Here is a 21,238-nt window from a genome sequence, read left to right on the forward strand (position 1 = left end):
AAGACCAGCTGTACGTGTACCACTGATTGAGAACCTCTTCCCTAACAGATGTGTGCTGGAGCTAATATGTCTTGACAATATAAGAATAGAGTAGTGGTTTTCAAACTTTTTTTTTTCACATGACCCATTTGAAGAAAATTGTTGATGCCTGCAACCCAACATAAATTGACTGAAATGTGGGCTCTGGGGTGGGACTGAGAATGAGAGTGCTCACTTTGGGGGTGGGACAGGGCTGGGGCAGGAAGGGCTTCCCTCAAGCAGCTCCTGATCAGCAGTGCAGTGGGAGTACAAAGGCAGGCTTCTTGCCTCTCCTGGCACTGCAGACCATGCTGTGCCCCAGAAGCAGCCAGAAGCAGATTCTAGCCAATGGGAGTGCAGAGCTAGTGCTCAGGGCAGGAGCTGTATGTGGAGCCCTGTGCGCTCTTCTTCCCCACACCCTCACCTAGGAGCTGGGCCTACTGCGGGCCACTTCTGGGGTGCAGCATGGTCTGCAGTGCCAGGACAGGCAGGGAGCCTCCTTAGCATCCCCACAGGTCACCTGACCATCCTGCAGCAATAAAACTCAGTGCCTGACATTCTGTGACTCAGTACTGGGTCTCGACCCTTAGTTTGAAAACCACTGGGTTAGGTCATAGTGAAGTATAACTGCTTGTTTCTTCCAGAGATGATATAACACTTTGTACCATCCAGAAACAAGTCAATTTCCTTTACCAATGGGACACCCTTAATAATATTGATAGCAATGCCTATTTCTTACAGATTGCTTAAGTACTGTATATTTGCATGCACATAGTGAACCATTACTATGGGTCCACTGTTCTGGAATAGTCAAAAGCTTAACATTAGAATCATAGAATCATAGAATAATAGGACTGGAAGGGACCTCGAGAGGTCATCGAGTCCAGCCCCCCGCCCTCAAGGCAGGACCAAGCTCCGTCTACACCATCCCTGACAGATGTCTATCTAACCTGTTCTTAAATATCTCCAGAGAGGGAGATTCCACCACCTCCCTTGGCAATTTATTCCAATATTTGACCACCCTGACAGTTAGGAATTTTTTCCTAATGTCCAATCTAAACCTCCCCTGCTGCACTTTAAGCCCATTACTCCTTGTCCTGTCCTCAGTAACCAAGAGGAACAAATTTTCTCCTTCCTCCTTGTGACACCCTTTTAGATATTTGAAAACCGCTATCATGTCCCCCCTTAATCTTCTTTTTTCCAAAATAAACAAGCCCAGTTCATGAAGCCTGGCTTCATAGGTCATGTTCTATAAACCTTTAATCATTCTTGTCGCTCTTCTCTGTACCCTTTCCAATTTCTCCACATCTTTCTTGAAATGTGGCACCCAGAACTGGACACAGTACTCCAGCTGAGGCCTAACTAGTGCAGAGTAGAGCGGCAGAATGACTTCACGAGTTTTGCTTACAACACACCTGTTGATACAACCTAGAATCATATTTGCTTTTTTTGCAACAGCATCACACTGTTGACTCATATTCAACTTGTGGTCCACTATGACCCCTAGATCCCTTTCCGCCATGCTCCTTCCTAGACAGTCGCTTCCCATCTTGTATGTATGGAACTGATTGTTCCTTCCTAAGTGGAGCACTTTGCATTTCTCTTTATTAAACCTCATCCTGTTTACCTCTGACCATTTCTCTAACTTGCTAAGGTCATTTTGAATTATGTCCCTATCCTCCAAAGAAGTTGCAACCCCACCCAGTTTGGTATCATCTGCAAACTTAATAAGCGTACTCTCTATCCCAATATCTACATCATTGATGAAGATATTGAACAGTACGGGTCCCAAAACAGACCCTTGCGGAACTCCACTTGTTATCCCTTTCCAGCAGGATTTAGCACCGTTAACAACAACTCTCTGATTACGGTTATCCAGCCAATTATGCACCCACCTTATCGTGGCCCTATCTAAGTTATATTTGCCTAGTTTATCAATAAGAATATCATGCGAGACCGTATCAAATGCCTTACTAAAGTCTAGGTATAGGACATCCACCGCTTCTCCCTTATCCACAAGGCTCGTTATCCTATCAAAGAAAGCTACCAGATTAGTTCGGCATGACTTGTTCTTCACAAACCCATGCTGGCTATTCCCTATCACTTTATTACCTTCCAAGTGTTTGCATATGATTTCCTTAATTACCTGCTCCATTATCTTCCCTGGGACAGACGTTAAACTGACCCGTCTGTAGTTTCCTGGGTTGTTCTTATTCCCCTTTTTATAGATGGGCACAATATTTGCCCTTTTCCAGTCTTCTGGAATCTCCCCTGTCTGCCATGATTTTTCAAAAATCATAGCTAAAGGCTCAGATACCTCCTCTATCAGCTCCTTGAGTATCCTGGGATGCATTTCATCAGGACCTGGTGACTTGCTGACATCTAACTTTCCTAAGTGATTTTTAACTTGTTCTTTGTGTATCCTATCTTCTAAACTTACCCTCTCTCTGCTTGTATTCACTATGTTAGGCACACCTCCAGACTTCTCGGTGAAGACCGAAACAAAGAAGTCATTGAGCATCTCCTGCACTAAACAAATAACACCTCCATTCTGCAGGTCTGAAAGATGATAATCAATTTAGCATTTTAAAAGAGTAGCAAACTCCTCTTTTTGGAGGCAGGGTCTTCCACTAATCTTGTTTTTACCTACCTCCAGACTGGCATGCTTGCTCTCCTTTGACACAAAGAAATTTTAAAAGTTTAATAGAATGTTTGTTAAAACACTAAAGATTGCAAAATTTAAAATATGTAGGATAAGTTATAGTATACCATTTAATTACTATCATACAGACATAAATTTTAATACATTCTAAGTAATTAAAAAAATTCCAGGCTGAGAAAACAGTCCTTACGGGGGTTGGTGTGTGTGTGTGTACATCCTTGTATATAATTTAAATAGTTTATACATAATATTGGTATTTTGTCTTCAGACAGACGGCTAAACCCTGCACAATGTAGTAATGCATGTATTTTGGGGTCAATAGGATTCTTTTTGCATGAGTAAGACTAACAAAATATAGGCTTCTTTGGAGAGCTAACAAATAGCAAATAAGTGATTTGTTTTATTTCAGTAGCTACATCATTAGTAAAAGAATTAAACGAATACATCCAAAGAAGTGCAAAAGGTTCTTACCCCCTTTCTCTCCTGTTCTACGTTAGTATCAGTTACATTTAGCACACATTTTTCTGGAATTAAAAAAATGTATTCGGATAATTGCATTAAGCCACGGATTGAATGGACAGGAAACCGACCCAGTTTCTCACCCCTAGTGGTGGTTGTTTTTCCAAGTTAGGTTTGAGACTGATTGGCAGGACACCGTAGAGAAGCTCCCTTCTAAGTGTTTTCTGTGCCTCAGCAGAAGTCTTCAGTCCTCACACCCTTGGCAAGGATTACATTCACACACCCCAGAGAGCGAGCGAGAGCACGGTGTGTCTAGCAAGTCTGTTCTATGGAAGGCATTGCTAGGGCCGGTCTCCCTTGAAGATCCCACAGACGCTTGGGCCCTTCCAGCCAGCCTATGAAAACAACTTTCTGCCGGTTCAGCACAGTAGAAACGTGGGGTCTGCAGCTAGGGATCAGCTCCCCTCCCCTCCCCGCCCCCGTCACTCACGAGGCTGAGGTGCGCTGCGTTGGGAGGGGAGGGGAGGGGAGGGGAGGGAAAGCGGCGAGTACAGCCCCGCTTGCTGTCTGCTCTCTCGCAGGCGGGCGTGTTCCCGCCCAGCCTCACATGCCTGCGGGGAGGCGGGGGAGCAGCCCAGCCATCCCCGCAGGAGAATACAAAAAAACAACATTTCTGCGCGCTGCTCCGCTCCAAGAGCAACACAGCGCCGGGCCGCTCGGCATGGCACGGAGCGGCTGCTGGCCCGGCTTAGGGCTGCCCCCTGGGGTTCCTGTCCGCTTCTCCGGGCACGTGTCAGGCGGCGGGAGAGGGGAGGGCGGCTGAGCGCTGACGGGAGCTGACAGCAGCTGCAGTCTCCCCGCCCAAAGCGCTGTCAGTGGGCTTCATTCCTGAGCGGCCCGAGCCCCTGCCGGGCGTCTGTCCTACACCCAGGCTGTAGCCGTTCTCCCAGGCCCCACTGCAGACCTGGGCCTGCAGCCACTGCCCCTGGCTCCTGGCCTGCACTAGCCTCTGCTCTGCCCTGGCACTCCTGGGTCCCACACGAGTTCGTCAGTTCTCGGCCTGCCCTGCAGCGCCCCCTTGGCCATGCCAGACCTGGGAATCCCCACTGCCCGGGCCCTGCGCTCAGAACCAGCCCTTCCGCTTCCAGACCTGGACCACTGCTGAGCGGAGACTGCCAGAGCAGTGTGTGGGGGGGCGGGGAGCATGGGGGGGGGGCATGTGGTACAGACCACGCAATCGCCACACAAAAGTCTCCAGAGATGAAAGCCTCCCCCCCAAGTGAATTCCCCACTCACAGCCCCCCCGTCTAACTCCTCTTCTTTCACCCGGCGATTTCGCCTGCTGGATGCTTGCAGCTTCCCCCTTCTCTCCCTCCTGGCTGTGACAATTCTTCCACTCGGACCCATTAGGTATTGACCGACAGAGCAATGTGACTTTTAACACCGGCTCTCCATGTGCCCTGCCCTGCACAATTGGGCCGGATAAAACCGCTCTCCAACCTCCTGGCTGGACATATTTCTCCCCCTCCCTCCACTTTCTCACTGCAGCAGCCACGCGAGGGATTCCTTTTGCTTTCTCTCGTTCTTTTTCCATCCCTCCCTCCGTTAGTGCAAGCCCAAGCCGCAGGATCCTGCCGAGGGAAAGCGCTCATTGAAATCATCACCACCACCGACCCTGCGCCTGAGGCTCAGGGGGAAGAAAGCCCCTTGCTAGCCAACCTCCTGCGGCCGAGGACTTAATAGCAGGGCCATGGCTCCAGGCTATAAGAGATCCGCACACACCTTTGTCCAGTCCATGGGATCTGTCTGCTTCCTCCTCCAGATCGTCTCTGTAGAGGCTGATGGTGAGTTAGGGCTGAGTTAGTGTTTGGTGGGATCTCTTTTTGGATGTTATTGCAAACCCCCTTTTTAATAAATGTAAATACATGCGGCCGTTTGCATGTAAGGAACGTCTGATTCCGAGTTTTGTGAAACACTACATGTATCCTGGAGTTACACAGAGAAAGGAATTGCTATCTCATCAGGCTGTGATTATTTTATCATAAATATGACAGGGAATTTGTCTAGGGGAAATGACAATAAAGCTAGGCTAAGCAAAAAGAATTAGTTACTTTTTGGAGAGCTTCTGCAATCAATAATCTTTCCCCAAATACCGAACCTGACACTTCCTCGGTATAGGTCCCTCTGGCTTGTAAGCATCGGGTATCTGAAAATCAGGAAGACTTTTCCCCTGCAACGTCTTCTCTCCGGTACTACATGGGCTCAAGGCATCTGCCAACGTATGAGCGTGAATTTCTTTATTTCACTGCGAGATGATTTCAATGGAACATGAAGTTGGCTGAAAGTGCCAGCCAGTTGCTAGCTACCATGAATGTTCCTTTCTGCTCTGACAATAATCTGACGGCACTGCATGCTTTTCCTTTCTAGAAGCCTGTGCCGTTTTAACGATCTTCTCTTAATTAATGGTGATCAAACTACCTTTGCAGTAACATGATTTATTTTTTTAAAACAACAGTCTGTTTTCCTGGGAGAGCAGTGCTGAATGGCCACGCTTGTTTCTTCATACTCACAACTGGAGTAGAGTTATGTCCGATTTCAGTTTTTTTAAGTACAGCAACCTCTTACCATTGATGTTGCTGTGTGATTGCAGGGGAAAGTAAGACAAACACTACTGAATAACAAGAACGTTTTCATTTCCCAAAATATTTCTTCTCATTTTTTGGTCTTCAATTTTCATTTATTTTATTTGATAATTGAAATAAAAGAGGAGGAAAAAAAAGACAAACTTTCCTTGCATGTACAGTATATGTTTATTGCATACCGTTTAGAGTAGATATTTATACAGCAGAGCCTGCTGTCATGAGTCTGGAGAGAATGCAATTGCTTTTAAAATGAAGAAGAATAAAAGCTAACACCCTTTCAGTGCATTGCACTATGCAGAACTGCAATTCTGGTTTTAGTGAAGGACCCTCTGATAGCAAAACTGCTTTCTGGGAAGAAAAAAACACTTCCCTGTACTTGGAAACAGGGAGACAGAGAAAGGAATAATTATTTTGTTTGGTTAAGAAAACTTTTCCTTAAGTATTATTGGTAGCTATCCCAGCAACCTTCCTGCATGCCTGGAACAACTTGCTTCTGATTCCATCCTAAACTGATATCCTCTGAGATAATGGAGAGAAAAAGTGGATGACATTATCTCGTACTGGACAAACTTGCTGGTGAAAGAGAGAAACAGCAATTAGAGCTTTTACACAGAGGGGAAAATGTTGACCAGTATTTCAGTGGCTTATTGAAGGGAGTTCCTGTATTTTACGTATTTACATGTTCAGTAGTTTGTCACATTCATCTTACATATTGATAGATAGATACAGGAAAATAATTGGAAGAATTAAGAATTACAGAAGAGAAGATGTAAAGCACAATATAAGTGCAAAGCAAAATGATAATTATTTTCCATTTTTATTTAACTTTTTCAAAATATCATTCTGTAAAATTTGTTGGTTCATTATTACCAAGCTAGTCATGTGTTTTCTTTATATCGTGATTTAACCCGACTCCTGTAATGCTGTGCTCCAAGTTATTTGGTTTTATTTTACATTAACACAAGAGAAATCACTTCATGTGAAATTATGTCACTATGTAGAATTGCCAGGTTTAAACCAATTTGAGAGCATAAAATAGGAACAGTATTTCCTTTCATAATAGATTCTGAACTGGCCTGAACAGGAAACCATCTTCTCATTTGTGAAAATTATAGATGAAAATTTAATTTTACAGACAATTCCTGCTCTGTAAAGTCTGCAAATGTGAGTGGTGAAATGAAAGGGAACACTTTTGGATAATATTTATATAATTTGTTACTTTTAACAAAAAATAACAGTTTTGCAAACTTCTGAAGGGATTTAGAGTATACTTTGTAAAACCATGAAACGAAGTCTGGTCTCTATTATAAGCAAACCTCAGAAATTGGTTACAATATATTTCCCTAAGGGAGACTCTGGTTTTATTTTCTGACATGCAAATAATGATCTATTATAGTAGACAATATAAGTAGAGATCATACGGGCCTGGTGGAAGTGTAAAGCTTTGAGGCTTATTTGATTTTTTTTTGGCTAATACTTCACCACAACACGCATGGATGTAGTGAAGCCAGACTCCATGAAGATATAGGTAAAAACTAAAATAAAATATGATTTAGGATTGCTTTAACTTTTATAAGTTAAATGTTTCTGCTAATGGCATCTGGACTGAGGTCAGCCACATAGAAGCTTCACTAACAACTTGTTTCTCGGTCAGTTTATACTGGTGTAAATCAGGAGTGTTTTAACTACATTAAGAGTGAGAGGAGCAGAGCTGTAACAAGGGTGGGGCAAGCAGGATACACTTGCCCTGGGCACATCGTGATCAGGTGTTCAAAGATGTAATAAATAAAAATAATGAGCTGAAAAAGTAAAGAATGAGATGCATGCTAACCTAATGAGAGGGGGCGCATAATTAATATTTTGCCCCAAGTGCAAAAATACCTAGTTACAGTGCTGAAGAAGAGTTACTGCAGAGAAAAGCAAGGGTCAATAGAGAAATGAGCCTTAAGGCTGTTCATCCATGACAATCAGAGGTAGAGTCCAGATTTCTACACAGCGGGAATGCATATTCACAAGAGTTAAATGGGTAGCTCACATTAGTACAACTCCCTGCATATCAAAATAAACTCTCACCCTTGTAAAGACGAAGATTCTAGTTATGTCATTACGGTCATGACTAGACTCAGCTATCCCAATGTAAATGTAGAGTAAGTAGATTTTGCATTTACACTGGATTAAGTGAATCAGCCCTGGGAAAGTTGCATAAAAATTAACACTTTTATCTTTTTCACAGCTGCCAAAATGTCTATGTACCAAGAGTAGTTTCTCATAAAACATTTGGTCAGAAGAACAAAATGTTGTAACAGTGTGACAGTAATTAATCTGTACAATTAACTTAACGTTTAAGTGAGCTCTACTTGTTTATCTGTGGCTAAAGCTTGCTAAGTTGCTCCAGCAAGAAGTAATTTTATTTTTTAGGTTTTGTGTTACATGCAAAACATTTTACCTGCTCCACTAATTGGGTTAGTAACAGATTGCAAATGGAAGAAATCCCAGGAATTCTGAATCCATAAAGTTAGGCACAATTAGACATTGGCCTGAGCCTCAAAATTCTGACCTCAAACCATATCTAATATTTCTAAAATTAGGCTGTTATGTGACTCAGATACAGGGTTTTGGTTCATTTCTCAAAAATATTCAAGAGTATTCCTTGTCAGTATGTGCTTACAAATCTTCATTAATGTTTACCCTAAGGGAGGGTATGTCTATACTACAGAGTGTTGTCAGAAAAATGGCCATTTTTCCGACAAAACCTGAGGACCGTCCACACTGCAATTGCATTATTCTGCAAGAAAATTGAAAGAACAAATGGGTTTTTCCAGCATTGGTAATCGTCATTCTACGAGGAAGAACCCTTTCTTTCACAAAAAGGCGTGTGTGGATGGGGAAGAGGGAGTTCTTTCAGAAGAAGAGGAAAGAGGAAAAAGCACAAGTGCCTTGGTGGCCATTCCATCCATAGCAATCACAGCTTACATGCGAGAGAGCGTCCATTCAGTCTGGACGCTCTCTTTCGAAAAAGCAGATCACTTTTTCAATGCACTTTTGCAGTGTGGACGCTCTCTTTTGGAAGAAGATTTTTTGGAAGATCTCTTCCGAAAAAAGCTTCTTCCAAAAGAAGGCTGTAGTCTAGACGTAGCCGGAATATCTATACCGCAGAGACGATCAAAGCTGCCACTATTGATCTTCAAGGGTTCAAATTAGCGAGTCTAGTGAAGACATGCTAATTAGAACTGAGAGGGGCAATCTGGTTGAATCCGGAAGTCCTGCTTCTACGAGGAGTAAGGGAAGTCAAAGGGAGAGTGTTTTCCCTTCAACTTCCTGCAGTGTGGACAGTGCCAAAAGGGAGCTCTGGGAGCAGGAGTGGTTTGAGGCTGGCTGTGGCAGCTGGCGCCCCAGGTGGGCGGCGCGATAGGCACCCCCGCCTGCACGGCCGCCAATGGCCATGAAGTCATCGGGTGCCCGGGCCAGCGGCACTCTAGGCAAGTGCCTAGTTCGCTTAGGCTCACGGGCCACCGCTGTCTGGGAGCTGCAGGTGGCCATGCCTGCAGATGCTCCAGGACACAGTTCTGGTGAATAAGGGTGGTCACAAGAGTTTTGGACTTGGTGTTCCCACGAGAAACTTAATCACAATAAGCATGTGCTCATGTCTACAGAAGAGCATACACTCCAGAACTTGATGCAGCAAAGACAAAACTAAACTTGTAAGAGGGATTCTTCTCCATCCTCTTCTCTTGGGCCCATGCTACTACCTCACCTTACCCCTCCATTGCCCCTTCCCCTTACTTTCCCACCACCATCTTTTCCATCCCTCTTGCTTTTTCCTGAGCTCTTACCTACCTCACCAGGCACACTCCTAAGATAAAAGGACTATTCACACTTACCAACTTTCTCTCACCCTCTGTTGTTTTGTCTATATTAACTATAAGCTTGTCAGGGTAGGAATAGTCTCTGTTTGTGGGGATTGTCTTACATTTTGTACATAAATCTATCTATTATTTTCTGCAATTGATATGCTCTGGCATACCATAAGAACAAAACTGAATCATAGAATCACAGAGCTGGAAGAGACGTCAGGAGGTCATCAAGTCCAGCCCACTGCCCAAGGCAGGACCAATCCCAACTAAATCAACCCAGCCAGGGCTTTGTCAAGCTGAGACTTAAAAACCTTTAGGGATGAAGATTCAACCACCTCCCTAGGTAACCCATTCCAGTGCTTCACCACTGTCCTAGTGAAATAGTTTTTCCTAATATCCAACCTAGACCTCTCCCACTGTAACTTGAGACCATTTCTCCTTGTTCTGCCATCCATCACTACTGTGAACAGTCTTTCTCCGTCCTCTTTGGAACCTCCCTTCAGGAGGAAATCCTCCCTCATTTTTCTCTTCTGCTGACTAAACAAACTCAAATCCCTCAGTCTCTCCTCATAGGTCATGTGCTCCAGCCTCCTAATCATTTTGGTCGCCCTCCGCTGGACCCTCTCCAAGGTGTCCACATCTTTTCTATAGTGGGGGGCCCCAGAACTGGACATAATATTCCAGATGTGGCCTCGCTAAAGCCGAATAAAGGGGAATAATCACTTATCTGGATCTGCTGGCAATGCTCCTCCTAATGCACCCTAATATGCCATTAGCCCTCTTGGCTACAAGGACACACTGTTGACTCATATCTAGCTTCTCATCCACGGTAATACCCAGGTCCTTTTCTACAGAACTACTACTTAACCATTTGTTCCCCAGCCTGTAACAATGCTTGGGATTCTTCCGTCCCAAGTGCAGGACTCTGCACTTGTCCTTGTTGAACCTCATCAGATTTCTTTTGGCCCAATCCTCTAATCTGTCCAGGTCATTCTGGACCCTATTCCTGCCCTCCAGTGTATCTACCTCTCCCCCTAGCTTAGTGTCATCTGAGAACTTGCTGAGGGTACAATCCATCCCCTCATCCAGATCATTAATAAAGTTGTTGAACAAAACTGGTCCTAGAAGAGATCCTTTCGGGCACTCTGCTAGAAACGGACCGCCAACCTGACATCAAGCCATTGATCACTACCTGTTAGGCCCGACAGTCTAGCCAACTCTCTATCCATCTTACAGTCCATTTATCCAATCCATATTTCCTTAACTTGCTGGCAAAAATATTGTGGGAGACTGTATCAAAAGCTTTGCTAAAGTCAAGGTATATCACATCCACTGACTTTCCCATATCCACAGAGCCAGTTACCTCATCATAGAAGCTAATCATATAGGTCAGGCACGACTTGCCCTTCATGAATCCATGTTGACTATTCCTGATCACTTTCCCCTCTTCCAAGTGCTTCAAAATAGATTCCTTGAGGATTCCCTCCATGATTTTTCCAGTGACTGAGATAAGGCTGACTCGTCTGTAGTTCCCTGGATTGTCCTTCTTCCCTTTTTTAAAGATGGGCACTACATTTGCCTTTTTCCAATCATCTGGGATCTCTCCCAATCTCCACGAGTTTTCAAAGATAATGGCCAAAGGCTCCACAATGACACTTGCCAACTCCCTCAGTACCCTCGGATACATTAAATCCAGGCCCATGGATTTGTGTATGTTTAGCTTTTCTAAATAGTTCCTAACTTGTTCTTTCCCCACCAAAGGCTGTCCACGTCCTTCCCATACTGCGTCGCATAGTGCATTTGTCTGGGAGCTGACCTTGTCCGTGAAGACAGAGGCAAAGAAAGCATTGAGTACCTCAGCTTTTCCCACATCATCTGTCACTAGGTTACCTCCCTCATCCAGTAAGGGCCCCACACCCTCTCTGATCACCCTCTTATTGCTAACACGCCTGTAGAAACCTTTCTTGTTACCCTTCACATCCCTTGCTAGCTGCAATTCTAGTTGCTCTTTCGCCTTCCTGATAACTCCCCTGCATTCTCGAGCAATATATTTATACTCCTCCCTAGTCATCCATCCAAGTTGCCACTTCTTGTAAGTTTCCTTTTTGTTTTTAAACTCACCAAGGATGTCCCCGGTAAGCCAATTTGGTCGCCTACCATATTTGCTTTTCTTGCTGCACATCAGGATTGTTTCTTCCCGTGCCTTTCATAAGGCTTCTTTAAAATACTGCCAGCTCTCCTGGACTCCTTTCCCCTGCTTATAAACATCCCAGGGTATGTCTACACTACAAAGGTAATTTGAACTAACAGCCATTAGTTCGAATTAACTTTGATAGGCGCTACACATACAAACCGCTAGTTCGAACCTAATTCGAACTAGCGGAGTGCTTAATTCGAACTAGGTAAACCTCATCCTACGAGGACTAACGCCTAGTTCGAATTAAGTAGTTCGAATTAAGGGCTGTGTAGCCCCTTAATTCGAACTAGTGGGAGGCTAGCCCTCCCCAGCTTGCCCTGGTGGCCACTCTGGGCACCACCAGGGAAACTTGTCTGCCCCCCTCCCAGCCCCGGAGCCCTTAAAGGGGCACGGTCTGGCTACCGTGCCTGTGCCAGGTGCAAGCCTGCCAGCACCCAGCCAACAGATCCTGCACCTGGCACGGCATGAGCCAGCCACCCGCTGCCACCCAGCCCTCTGCCTCTTCCCAGGATAGGCTGGTGGCTCCCAAGAGCCTGCCCGGGGCCGCAAGAGGCGGGCGCCCTCCTGGTCTAGTGTGGACATCGTGGACCTCATCCACGACCTCCACACTAGGCACAGGAAAGTGGCCATCTAGGGCAGGATAGCTGCCAGCCTGGCCACCCAGGAGCAGGTTTGCATGAAAATCAAGGTGGTCCAGTGAGACCCCCCCGACCCTGAGCCCTGAGCGTAGAACATAAAAACATAAGAATGGCCGTACTGGGTCAGACCAAAGGTCCATCTAGCCCAGTAGCCTGTTTGCCGACAGCGGCCCACACTAGGTACCCTGGAGGGGATGGACCAAAGACAATGACCAAGCCATTTGTCTCGTACCATCCATCTCCAGCCTTCCACAAACAGAGGCCAGAGACACCATTTCTACCCCCTGGCTAATACCACTCCATGGACCCAACCTCCATGACTTTATCTCACTTCTCTTTAAACTCTGTTCTAGTTCTAGCCTTTACAGCCTCCTGCGGCAAGGAGTTCCACAGGTTGACTATTTGCTTTGTGAAGAACTTTCTGTTATTAGTTTGAAGCCTGCTACCCATTCATTTCATCTGGTGTCCTCTAGTCCTTCTATTATGGGAACTAATGAAGAACTTTTCTTTATGCACCCTCTCCACACCACTCATGATTTTATAGACCTCTATCATATCCCCCGTCAGTCTACTCTTTTCTAAGCTGAAAAATCCCAGTCTCTTTAGCCTCTCTTCATATGGGACCTGTTCCAAACCCCTCATCATTTTAGTTGCCCTTGTCTGAACCTTTTCCAAGGCCAAAACATCTTTTCTGGGGTAAGGAGACCACATCTGTACAGAGTACTGAAGATATGGCGTACCATAGTTTGATACTTCCCCTCCTCCTTCTTCCCCTGGCTTCCCCCTTTCAGCTCCCTCCTCCCAGGTTTCCCCTTCCCCTCTCCCACCCTCTCTCTTCCCCTCTCCCACCTCCTTTTCCCAGTCTCCCCAGAGGTTAATCCCCCCCCCAGTTTTGTTAAATAGAGAGTTTCTATTTTTGAACACACGTGTCCTTTATTTTGTACATCAGGAAGGGGGGTTAGGGAGGAGTAAGTGGAAGGAGGTGACGGAGGAATGGGTTACGAGCCCCCGATGGGGAGGACTGGGGTGGCTCTGCAGGCTCCTCGGGGTGGAAGCTGTCCTGCAGCCCCCCCGATTGACACCCCCCCCCGGATGGCAGCCTGCGGCAAGTGCAGCCAGGCTGATGGCCGAGTGCTGTGATGTGCCGAGTGTGGGCATTCAGGGCACTCCAAGCCAGGACTGCTTTGCTGTCCCTCATCGAGTTAGACAAGCGAGCGGGAAACCCTGAGAACTGTCTGTCCGGGAAGGGGGTCGGGTCCCTTTAAGCACAGCCCTCAGCTAGCCTGAGACAGCAGCTCCATGCTCTAAGTCCTAATCTGATGCCCTGCCGACACTGCTTCCGGCCATCCTTAACCTCGGTTCAGGGTCCACTCAATGTGGACATGCTAGTTCGAATTAGCAAAATGCTAATTCTAACTAGTTTTTAGGTCTAGATGCACTAGTTCGAATTAGCTTAGTTCGAATTAACTAATTCGAATTAAGTTAGTTTGAATTTGTGCTGTAGTGTAGACATACCCCCAGGGATTCCTGCCCATCAGGTCTCTGAGGGAGTCAAAGTCTGCTTTTCTGATGTCCAGGCTGTTATTTTGCTACTCTCCTTTGTTCCTTTGGTCAGGATCCTGAAATCTACCATCTCATGATCACTGCTTCCAAGGTTGTCACCCACCTCTACTTCCCCTACTAGTTCCTCCCTGTTTGTGAGCAGCAGATCAAGCTGCACATGGCTCCTGGTCGGTTCCTTCAGCACTTGTACCAAGAAGTTATCCCCAACATTCTCCAAAAGCTTCCTGGATCGTCTGTGTACTGCTTTATTGGTCTCCCAACAAATGTCAGGGTGATTAAAGTCCCCCATGAAAACCAGAGCCTGCGATCTGGAAGCTTATCTCAGATGGCCGAAGAAAGCCTCGTCTACCTGATACACCTGATCCGGTGGTCTATAGCAGACACCAACCACATCACTCCTGTTGCTTCAACCTCTAAACTTAACCTATAGACCCTCAAGGCTTCATCTACACTGCAGGGTTTTTGCAGAAGAAGCCTTTTGTGCAAAAGTTTTTGTGCAAAAACTTCTTCTGCAAAAACGTGTCCACACCTCAAAACACATTACAGAAGCGATGTGCTCTTGCACAAGAGAGCATTCACACTTCATGGATGCTCTTGCGCAAGAAAGTTCTGATTACAATTCACAGAATGGCCATCAGAGCATTTGTGCGTTTCCCGAAAGGGGTTTCTTACGCAAGAAACTGCTGTGGAGCATCCATACTTGCCTTTTTGTGCAAGAACTGTTGCGCAAAAAGGAGTTATTCCTCATGGGGAGAGGAATAACTGTACCAGCAAAAGCCCTCTCCTCTGCCTATTTACTTGTGCAAGAAAGTGCATGAGGTGTGGACGCTCCATGGGTTTTTGTGCAAAAACAGTTGTTTTTGCGCAAAAACCTTGTAGTGTAGACGTAGCCTCAACAATCTTTTCTCCCTCCAAATACTGGAGCTCCAATCAATCATACTTCTCTCTTACATACAATGCAACTCCTCCTCCTTTTCTCCTCTGCCTGTTCTTCCTGAACAGTTTATACCCTTTCACGACAGTGCTCCAGTCATGTGAATCATCCCACCAAGTCTCTATTATTCTAATCAAAACAGAGTGATGTGGCCCTGGCAGCTGAAAGTTTGGGGACTCTTGTCATAAGCCTATTGGTTCATAGAGAGTGAGCAGGAAAGGGGCTGTATTACTGTTCAATGGAACTGCTCCATATTTTGGAGCTCCCCAGAAAAATGAGCTGCAAAGGAATTTTTTTTGCTCCTACGTGTGTGTCTTATATTACTTTGCTTCTCTCTAATGAGTAAGGAAAGCCTGAAAAGTGTTGGTCAAAGGAAAAAGGTTTGTTGTTTTTGTTTGCTTTTTTGTTTGTTTGCTTTTTTTCTTTAGAAATGTTAGCAATGTAAAGTGTGTTAAGCCATACCAAACTAAAGGAACTCAATCTATTTACTTGCACTTGGATAGACATCATCAATCTATTTAGTTCATCAAAAAGAAGGTAAAGGTAATGTGATCATGTCTATAATCATCTGGAGGGGGATAAGATATCTGCAAATAGCAAATATCTAGGGGTACATCAACACAGCAGTGTTATTTTCAATAACATCCGTTATTCTGAAATAACAATGTCTGCATCTACAGAACTAGCCCGTTATTTCGAAATAATTTCAAAATAACAGGTGGCTTATTTCAGCATTTGCAAACCTCATTCCATAAGGAATATCGCCTCTTCCGAATTAGCTATATCAAAATAGCAATAGTGTAGACACTCCACTGCTGCTATTTCAAAATAGCTGCTCCCCCAGGCCATTCAAAATAATTGCTCCCCAGTGCTTCCTGGGGCTCTAAATTGAGGTAGTATGTCCACATTAGGGGTGTCTGCCTCGGACTAATTTCCAAGCTTCCCTGTAGACATGCTATTTTGAAATAAGCTGTTTGGGAGTATTTCTTCCAGTATAGCTTATTCTGAAATAATCGTGCAGTGTAGACGTAGCCTAGCATAGCAAAGGCATAAAATGGTTCAGTGGCTAGGAAGTAAAGTCAGCAATTTTCAAAGGAAATAATGTTAGGACCATGGGAACAATATATTAAGGAATAATGCATAAATTCTTCATTTATTGGTGTCTTTGAATCAAGACTGGGTATCTTTCTAGCAGACGTATTCTCATTCAACCACAAATTATTAGTCTGGAGGCAAGAGTCACTGTGTGAAATCCAAGTTTTGTCAAACAGGAGATTAGATTATCATAATGCTCTCTTCTGGCCTTAAAATGTATTTATCTCTGGATACCCCATGGCTTCTTGTCTTCTATATATCTGAATGCACTGGGGTATTTTTTTTACTGTAAACCATTTGAGCCAGATACTACCTTTACTTTTCTACATTACAGGGTATTGAATATATTGTTCTTGCTAAATAAATAAGAAATACAGGTTGGACTTCCCTGGTCCTTGGGACATGACTGGTCCTGGATGAGGGATTTTACCAGACCAGGAGAGGTCATTTCTGGCCATGCACTGGGCTTCCCGCCCCCGGCCCCGCAGCCCAGTTGGACGTTGCACTGGGATTCTGCCCCCTAATCCACAGCCCTATTGGACTGCCTGCTGTGCTTCTAGTGCCTCCTCCCTGCATTGTGCTGAGCTCCCAGCCTCCCCCCCCCACCCCCACCCCTCAATCTAAAGCATGCCAGGTTCCCAGTTCCCATCCACAGCATGCTGGGACTCTCTGATCCTGGAACATGGCCTTGCTGAACCACAGATGTTGCCGGACCAGAGAGTCCCAGTTTATAGATGTGCAACTTATAATAACTTTCATAAGAATATACCTAAGAAACAGGGGTCCATCTATGATCCATCTAGCACAATATAGCCCAGTATCCTGTCTTCTGATAATGTCCAGTGCCAAATGCTTCGCAAGGCATGAACAGAAGAGGGAAATATTGAGTGATCCATCCCCTGTCATTCAGTTTCTGCTTCTGGAAAAGCTTTCCTTTTTCCAACAGATCAAAACGTAGAAGTAGAATAGTGCAATAATAAGCATTGACAGCAGAAGCTAAAACAAGCATTGTAATGACTGTAAAAACCACCCATCTTTGCTTTATAAGATGCAAACTGCAGGAAATTAATCAAATGTCAAGAACACTACAATTGTCTATAACAAAGGCCATTTAAAATACTTTATAATTTTGATACATATACTGTTGTTTTGCGAACTATGTTGTCTTATGAATTAGAACACAGAAAACAAAAAATCTGCAGCAGAAATCCAATATTCTACTACAATAGGATGTTATATTTTACATACACAAAGAAAGATATATTTAGCAAAATCCAACAATATTTGACCTCTAGATGGGAAGGATCATGGACATAACACCTGTTCCTATAAAATGCTCCCACCCATATCAGTAACTGGCTGCTCTTATATAGAAAAACATTGCCTGCAAATAGAAAGTCATTAAATATTAGTGTCTTGCACTGATTACTAAGGCTAGACTTCCATTGCTTTCATGTGGGACTCTTGCCAAAGTATTAAAGCATTGGGCTCATTACTATTAATTAGCAATTGGAAGAAGATACCTATGATTTTGCCCAAAACTTGAAATGAGCTTTTTTTGAGGTTAGAAAAAAGGTTGGTTTATGTGTCTACTGTTCCTGGTTTCAGCTGGGGCCTGAAGAGGAAATACCAAAATACTGCAAGAAAGACTATTCTCAAGGTATTTCTGAACTTGCCAGAACCAAGAAGTACATGGAATCTTTTGAGAAAGTCTCACAAGAGTTCCAAATTAATTTCTAGGCCAAAGAGGTGTGACTAGTTTGAATAGGCTAAAAATAAACATAACATTTAGGGAGGAATTCTATCTCATCCCTAGTCCCCCTGCCAGCCCTGGTTTGGGAGCATTGTGGGGCAGAGATTAGATGTAAGGAAGCATTTTGGAGTAAGAGAGAGTGAGAGAACAGCACCAGAGTGCTAAGAGGAGTTTTGGGCTGTTCTGAGTCAGGGCGTCTGACAGTCTTCACCAGCCCCTGGCTAAGGTGCAGGGTCGGTTCCAGGCTCCCTAAAGGAGCTGGGCTGGGGGCTAGCCTCCCCTAGCCAGCCCTTAAGCACTGCCTAATATGCATCACTCTGGCTGCTCCTGCAATAGTAATAGCAGCTGCAGCTGAGAGCATGGGTTCTTTTAAACGGCCGGGCCCCAGGACAGCTTTCCTCTTTGCCCCGCTCTGTGGCTAACTAAGGGTATGTCTACACTACAGAGTTTATTCGGAAAAACAGCAGTTTTTCCGAAAAAACTTGAATTATGTCCACACTGCAATCCCAATCTTTCGGGAAAAAATGGAAAGAACAGAGAGGGTTTTCCGACATTGATAAACCTCTTTCTATGAAGAAGAAGCCTTTTTCCGAAAGAGCTCTTTCAAAAATAGGCGCGCGTGTGGATGGGGAAGAGGGAGTTCTTTCGAAAGAAGAAGAAAGAGGAAAAAGCACAGGTGCCCTGGTGGCCATTCCGCCCATAGTAATCACAGCTTACATGCAAGAGAGCGTCCATTCAGTGTGGACACTATCTGTCAAAAAAGCAGATCACTCTTTCGATGGGCTTTGGCAGCGTGGATGCTCTCTTTCAGAAGAAGTTTTTTCAGAAGATCTCTTCCAGAAAAGCTTCTTCCGAAAGCCTGCAGTCTAGACATAGCCTAACTGATGCCAGAGCCATGCTGATGGCTTAAAGCAGGGATGAGGAACCCACAGAGAAATCAGTCAGGGGCTGCATACAAATGAGAAGCAAAAAACCAGCCAACCAAACAAAAAACCACACCCCTCACCAGCGTGGGCTCCCCAATGCTGGAGGGGGCCCCAAGACTCAGAGGCCGGATCCAGGCAAACTGGGGCTTCATTCCCCCACCCCTGGGCCTTAGTTCCCCCACCCCTGGCTTAAAGCCACCTTTGCTTCCCCAGCTAATGGGCTATGCCTTTTGTGCTGTACCTGTGCGAGGCTGTCTTTCTAGAGCACAATGAACCTGTGAATCTCAAGAGGTTATCAGTTCAAAAGTATTAACTCCATTTATCTAGCTCGTCTGTCACTGCTACACACTCAGCCCTAAGTCAGTATATGAGCCCTCAGAACATTAATGTTTTCCTCATTTATATTTTGTATGCATATAAATTTGCCCCATTGAAAGTGAAGGGCTCATAAGCAGTTACTACTGGTGTAAAAATCCCCAATGTAGGTAAGCCTTTTCAACCAGCAACCTGAACATTCAATTTTTTTATTGTTGTTATTCATATTATTAGCTGTAATTAGTATTACTGTAATACCCATTGGCCACATCCCCACTGAGCTAGCTGCACGGGCAGATGACCGTTTTGCGGGGCCCCGGGCAGCATAATTCCATGGGGCCCCCCTTTGCCACGGCACATGCGCAGTGACGCCATGCGCATGCGCAGCGGCGTCACGGCGCATGCGCGAGGCTTTCTGAAGCGCGGGGCTTTCTGAAGCGCGGGGCTTTCTGAAGTGCGGGGCCCGGGGCGGCTGCCCTGTTCGCCCTGCCCTATATCCGCCCCTGGCTAGCTGCCATATAAACACATAACAAAAAGGCAGGTCCTACCCGCAAAGAGTTTACATTTTCAACAGCTGAACACTTGAAACTCTATTCATATATATTTTGCAAGCTGTCCATTAGAACTATTTCCAGGCCAAATTCTGCCTTGGGAGATGTGCATAAAACATCCACTGATTTGAGAGCTGTAACTTTGTACATGAGGGCTGAATTTGACCAAAAGCTCTAACTCTAACATGATACTACTTCGAATGATGTAGAAACATTAGAAATGCTAAATGTCTTGCTAGTCAAATGCTAATCAGATGCCAGGGGATTAATGCTTATGTGTTTTATTTCATTTTAAATAAGAAAGCACATAAAACTGAGAACACATGTTACAAATTAGGCAGATAGTCATAGTACTCTTGAAAACTTTAGAAAAACTATACAGGTCAATCTGGTATACAGGTCAGTCTTGTTCATTTGTATCCCATTTCATCCAAAACATCCTTGTAACTTCCCCCAGTACAACGGACCAGTACCATGTTCTTCTAGCCTAGGACCTATTTATCCGAATATTTTGCACATCCACCAAATCTTACAGACCAGGACTGTACTGTATTTTTAAAAAATAACTAAATAGGTTGTCAGATTCTTGAGATTTTTCAATAAAGTCTTATTGAAGAGCACTTGATTTGTCATAATTACCAGCAAACTATTAGTAAGGAACGTTGTCACTTTGCTCTCAGTGTTGGTGGACTGGAAAATTAAACAAGTTTTGCTTCAGTCCTGCAGAGCTGCAATTGATATGGGCTGCTGGTAAAAAAATTAACGATGAGCAGCATTGCCTCAGAAGACATTTCGAGGGAGCTTGATTGCTGACCGTCTTAATTCTCTTACAGTCTTTTACTTAAAATGTTTGTGAATGAAAGTAGTGCTTATTAAGGTGAAAGACTAGCATTGACTGTGCAAGTCATGTGCTGTGTATGGCTGCTCCAGACAAGTCTGCTGGTGCACGTGAACAGAGACCTTCAACTGCCCTGACCTGTCCAATGGCTTAGAGAGACAGAGAAGTTCTGGAAAGAGACAAAGGCCCTGACTCAGCAAGGTACTTTAGCCTATGCCGAACGTATAGGATGCAAGCTGTCCAAAAACAGATACACGGGTTTCAACTGTGTTTGTTTCTTCCCTGTTGGTGATGAAAACATGATTTTCTTCTCTTTGGGGGATCTTATTGGCTACATTATTGTTCCTAGATTTTCAGGTGGCAAGCGTGACACCATTTTGGGGGGGGGGGGGGAGGACTGCAGTTGGCCCCAAGTCTGCCAACATCCCCTGTAAGGTGGTGGGGTAGGTTCCCATGTGGCCTAGGGGACAGGGTGCTTGCTTGGGGAAAACAGGGTTGTGGGCTCAAGTCCCACTTTCTCTGCGTCTAGTCACATCAGCCCCATGGCAGGAGGGACAAGGGGTGCCTTCACATCAAGATGGGGGGGAGGGACAGGTTCCCATGTGCCCTACGGGATAGGGCACTTGCCTGGGAAGAATGACATGCATGGACAGCAACATCCCCTGTTCATGATGGAGCAGCTCCTGCGTGGGGGGCCCACCTGCCCTGGTTTAAGCAATTAATTGGTTAAACATAACTGATAGGGCAGCATACATATTTGTACACAGGAGTAGTGATGTAGGCCAAAAGCAAG

General features: G+C 44.9%; 1 protein-coding gene across 1 annotated transcript in view; it reads left to right on the plus strand.

The window, feature by feature from the left end:
* The first annotated feature begins 4,436 nt into the window (after positions 1–4,436).
* Positions 4,437–21,238, plus strand: part of SUSD5 (sushi domain containing 5) — a 61,287-nt gene continuing 44,485 nt past the window's right edge. The window contains exon 1 of the mRNA XM_006121752.5: positions 4,437–4,983. Coding sequence (XP_006121814.3) covers positions 4,890–4,983 — 94 coding nt within the window. The 5' untranslated portion in view covers positions 4,437–4,889. The remainder of the gene's footprint in view (positions 4,984–21,238) is intronic.

This window comes from Pelodiscus sinensis, chromosome 2 (assembly GCF_052426305.1).
Source record: "Pelodiscus sinensis isolate ZL-2025 chromosome 2, ASM5242630v1, whole genome shotgun sequence".
Taxonomy (NCBI): Eukaryota; Metazoa; Chordata; order Testudines; family Trionychidae; genus Pelodiscus; species Pelodiscus sinensis.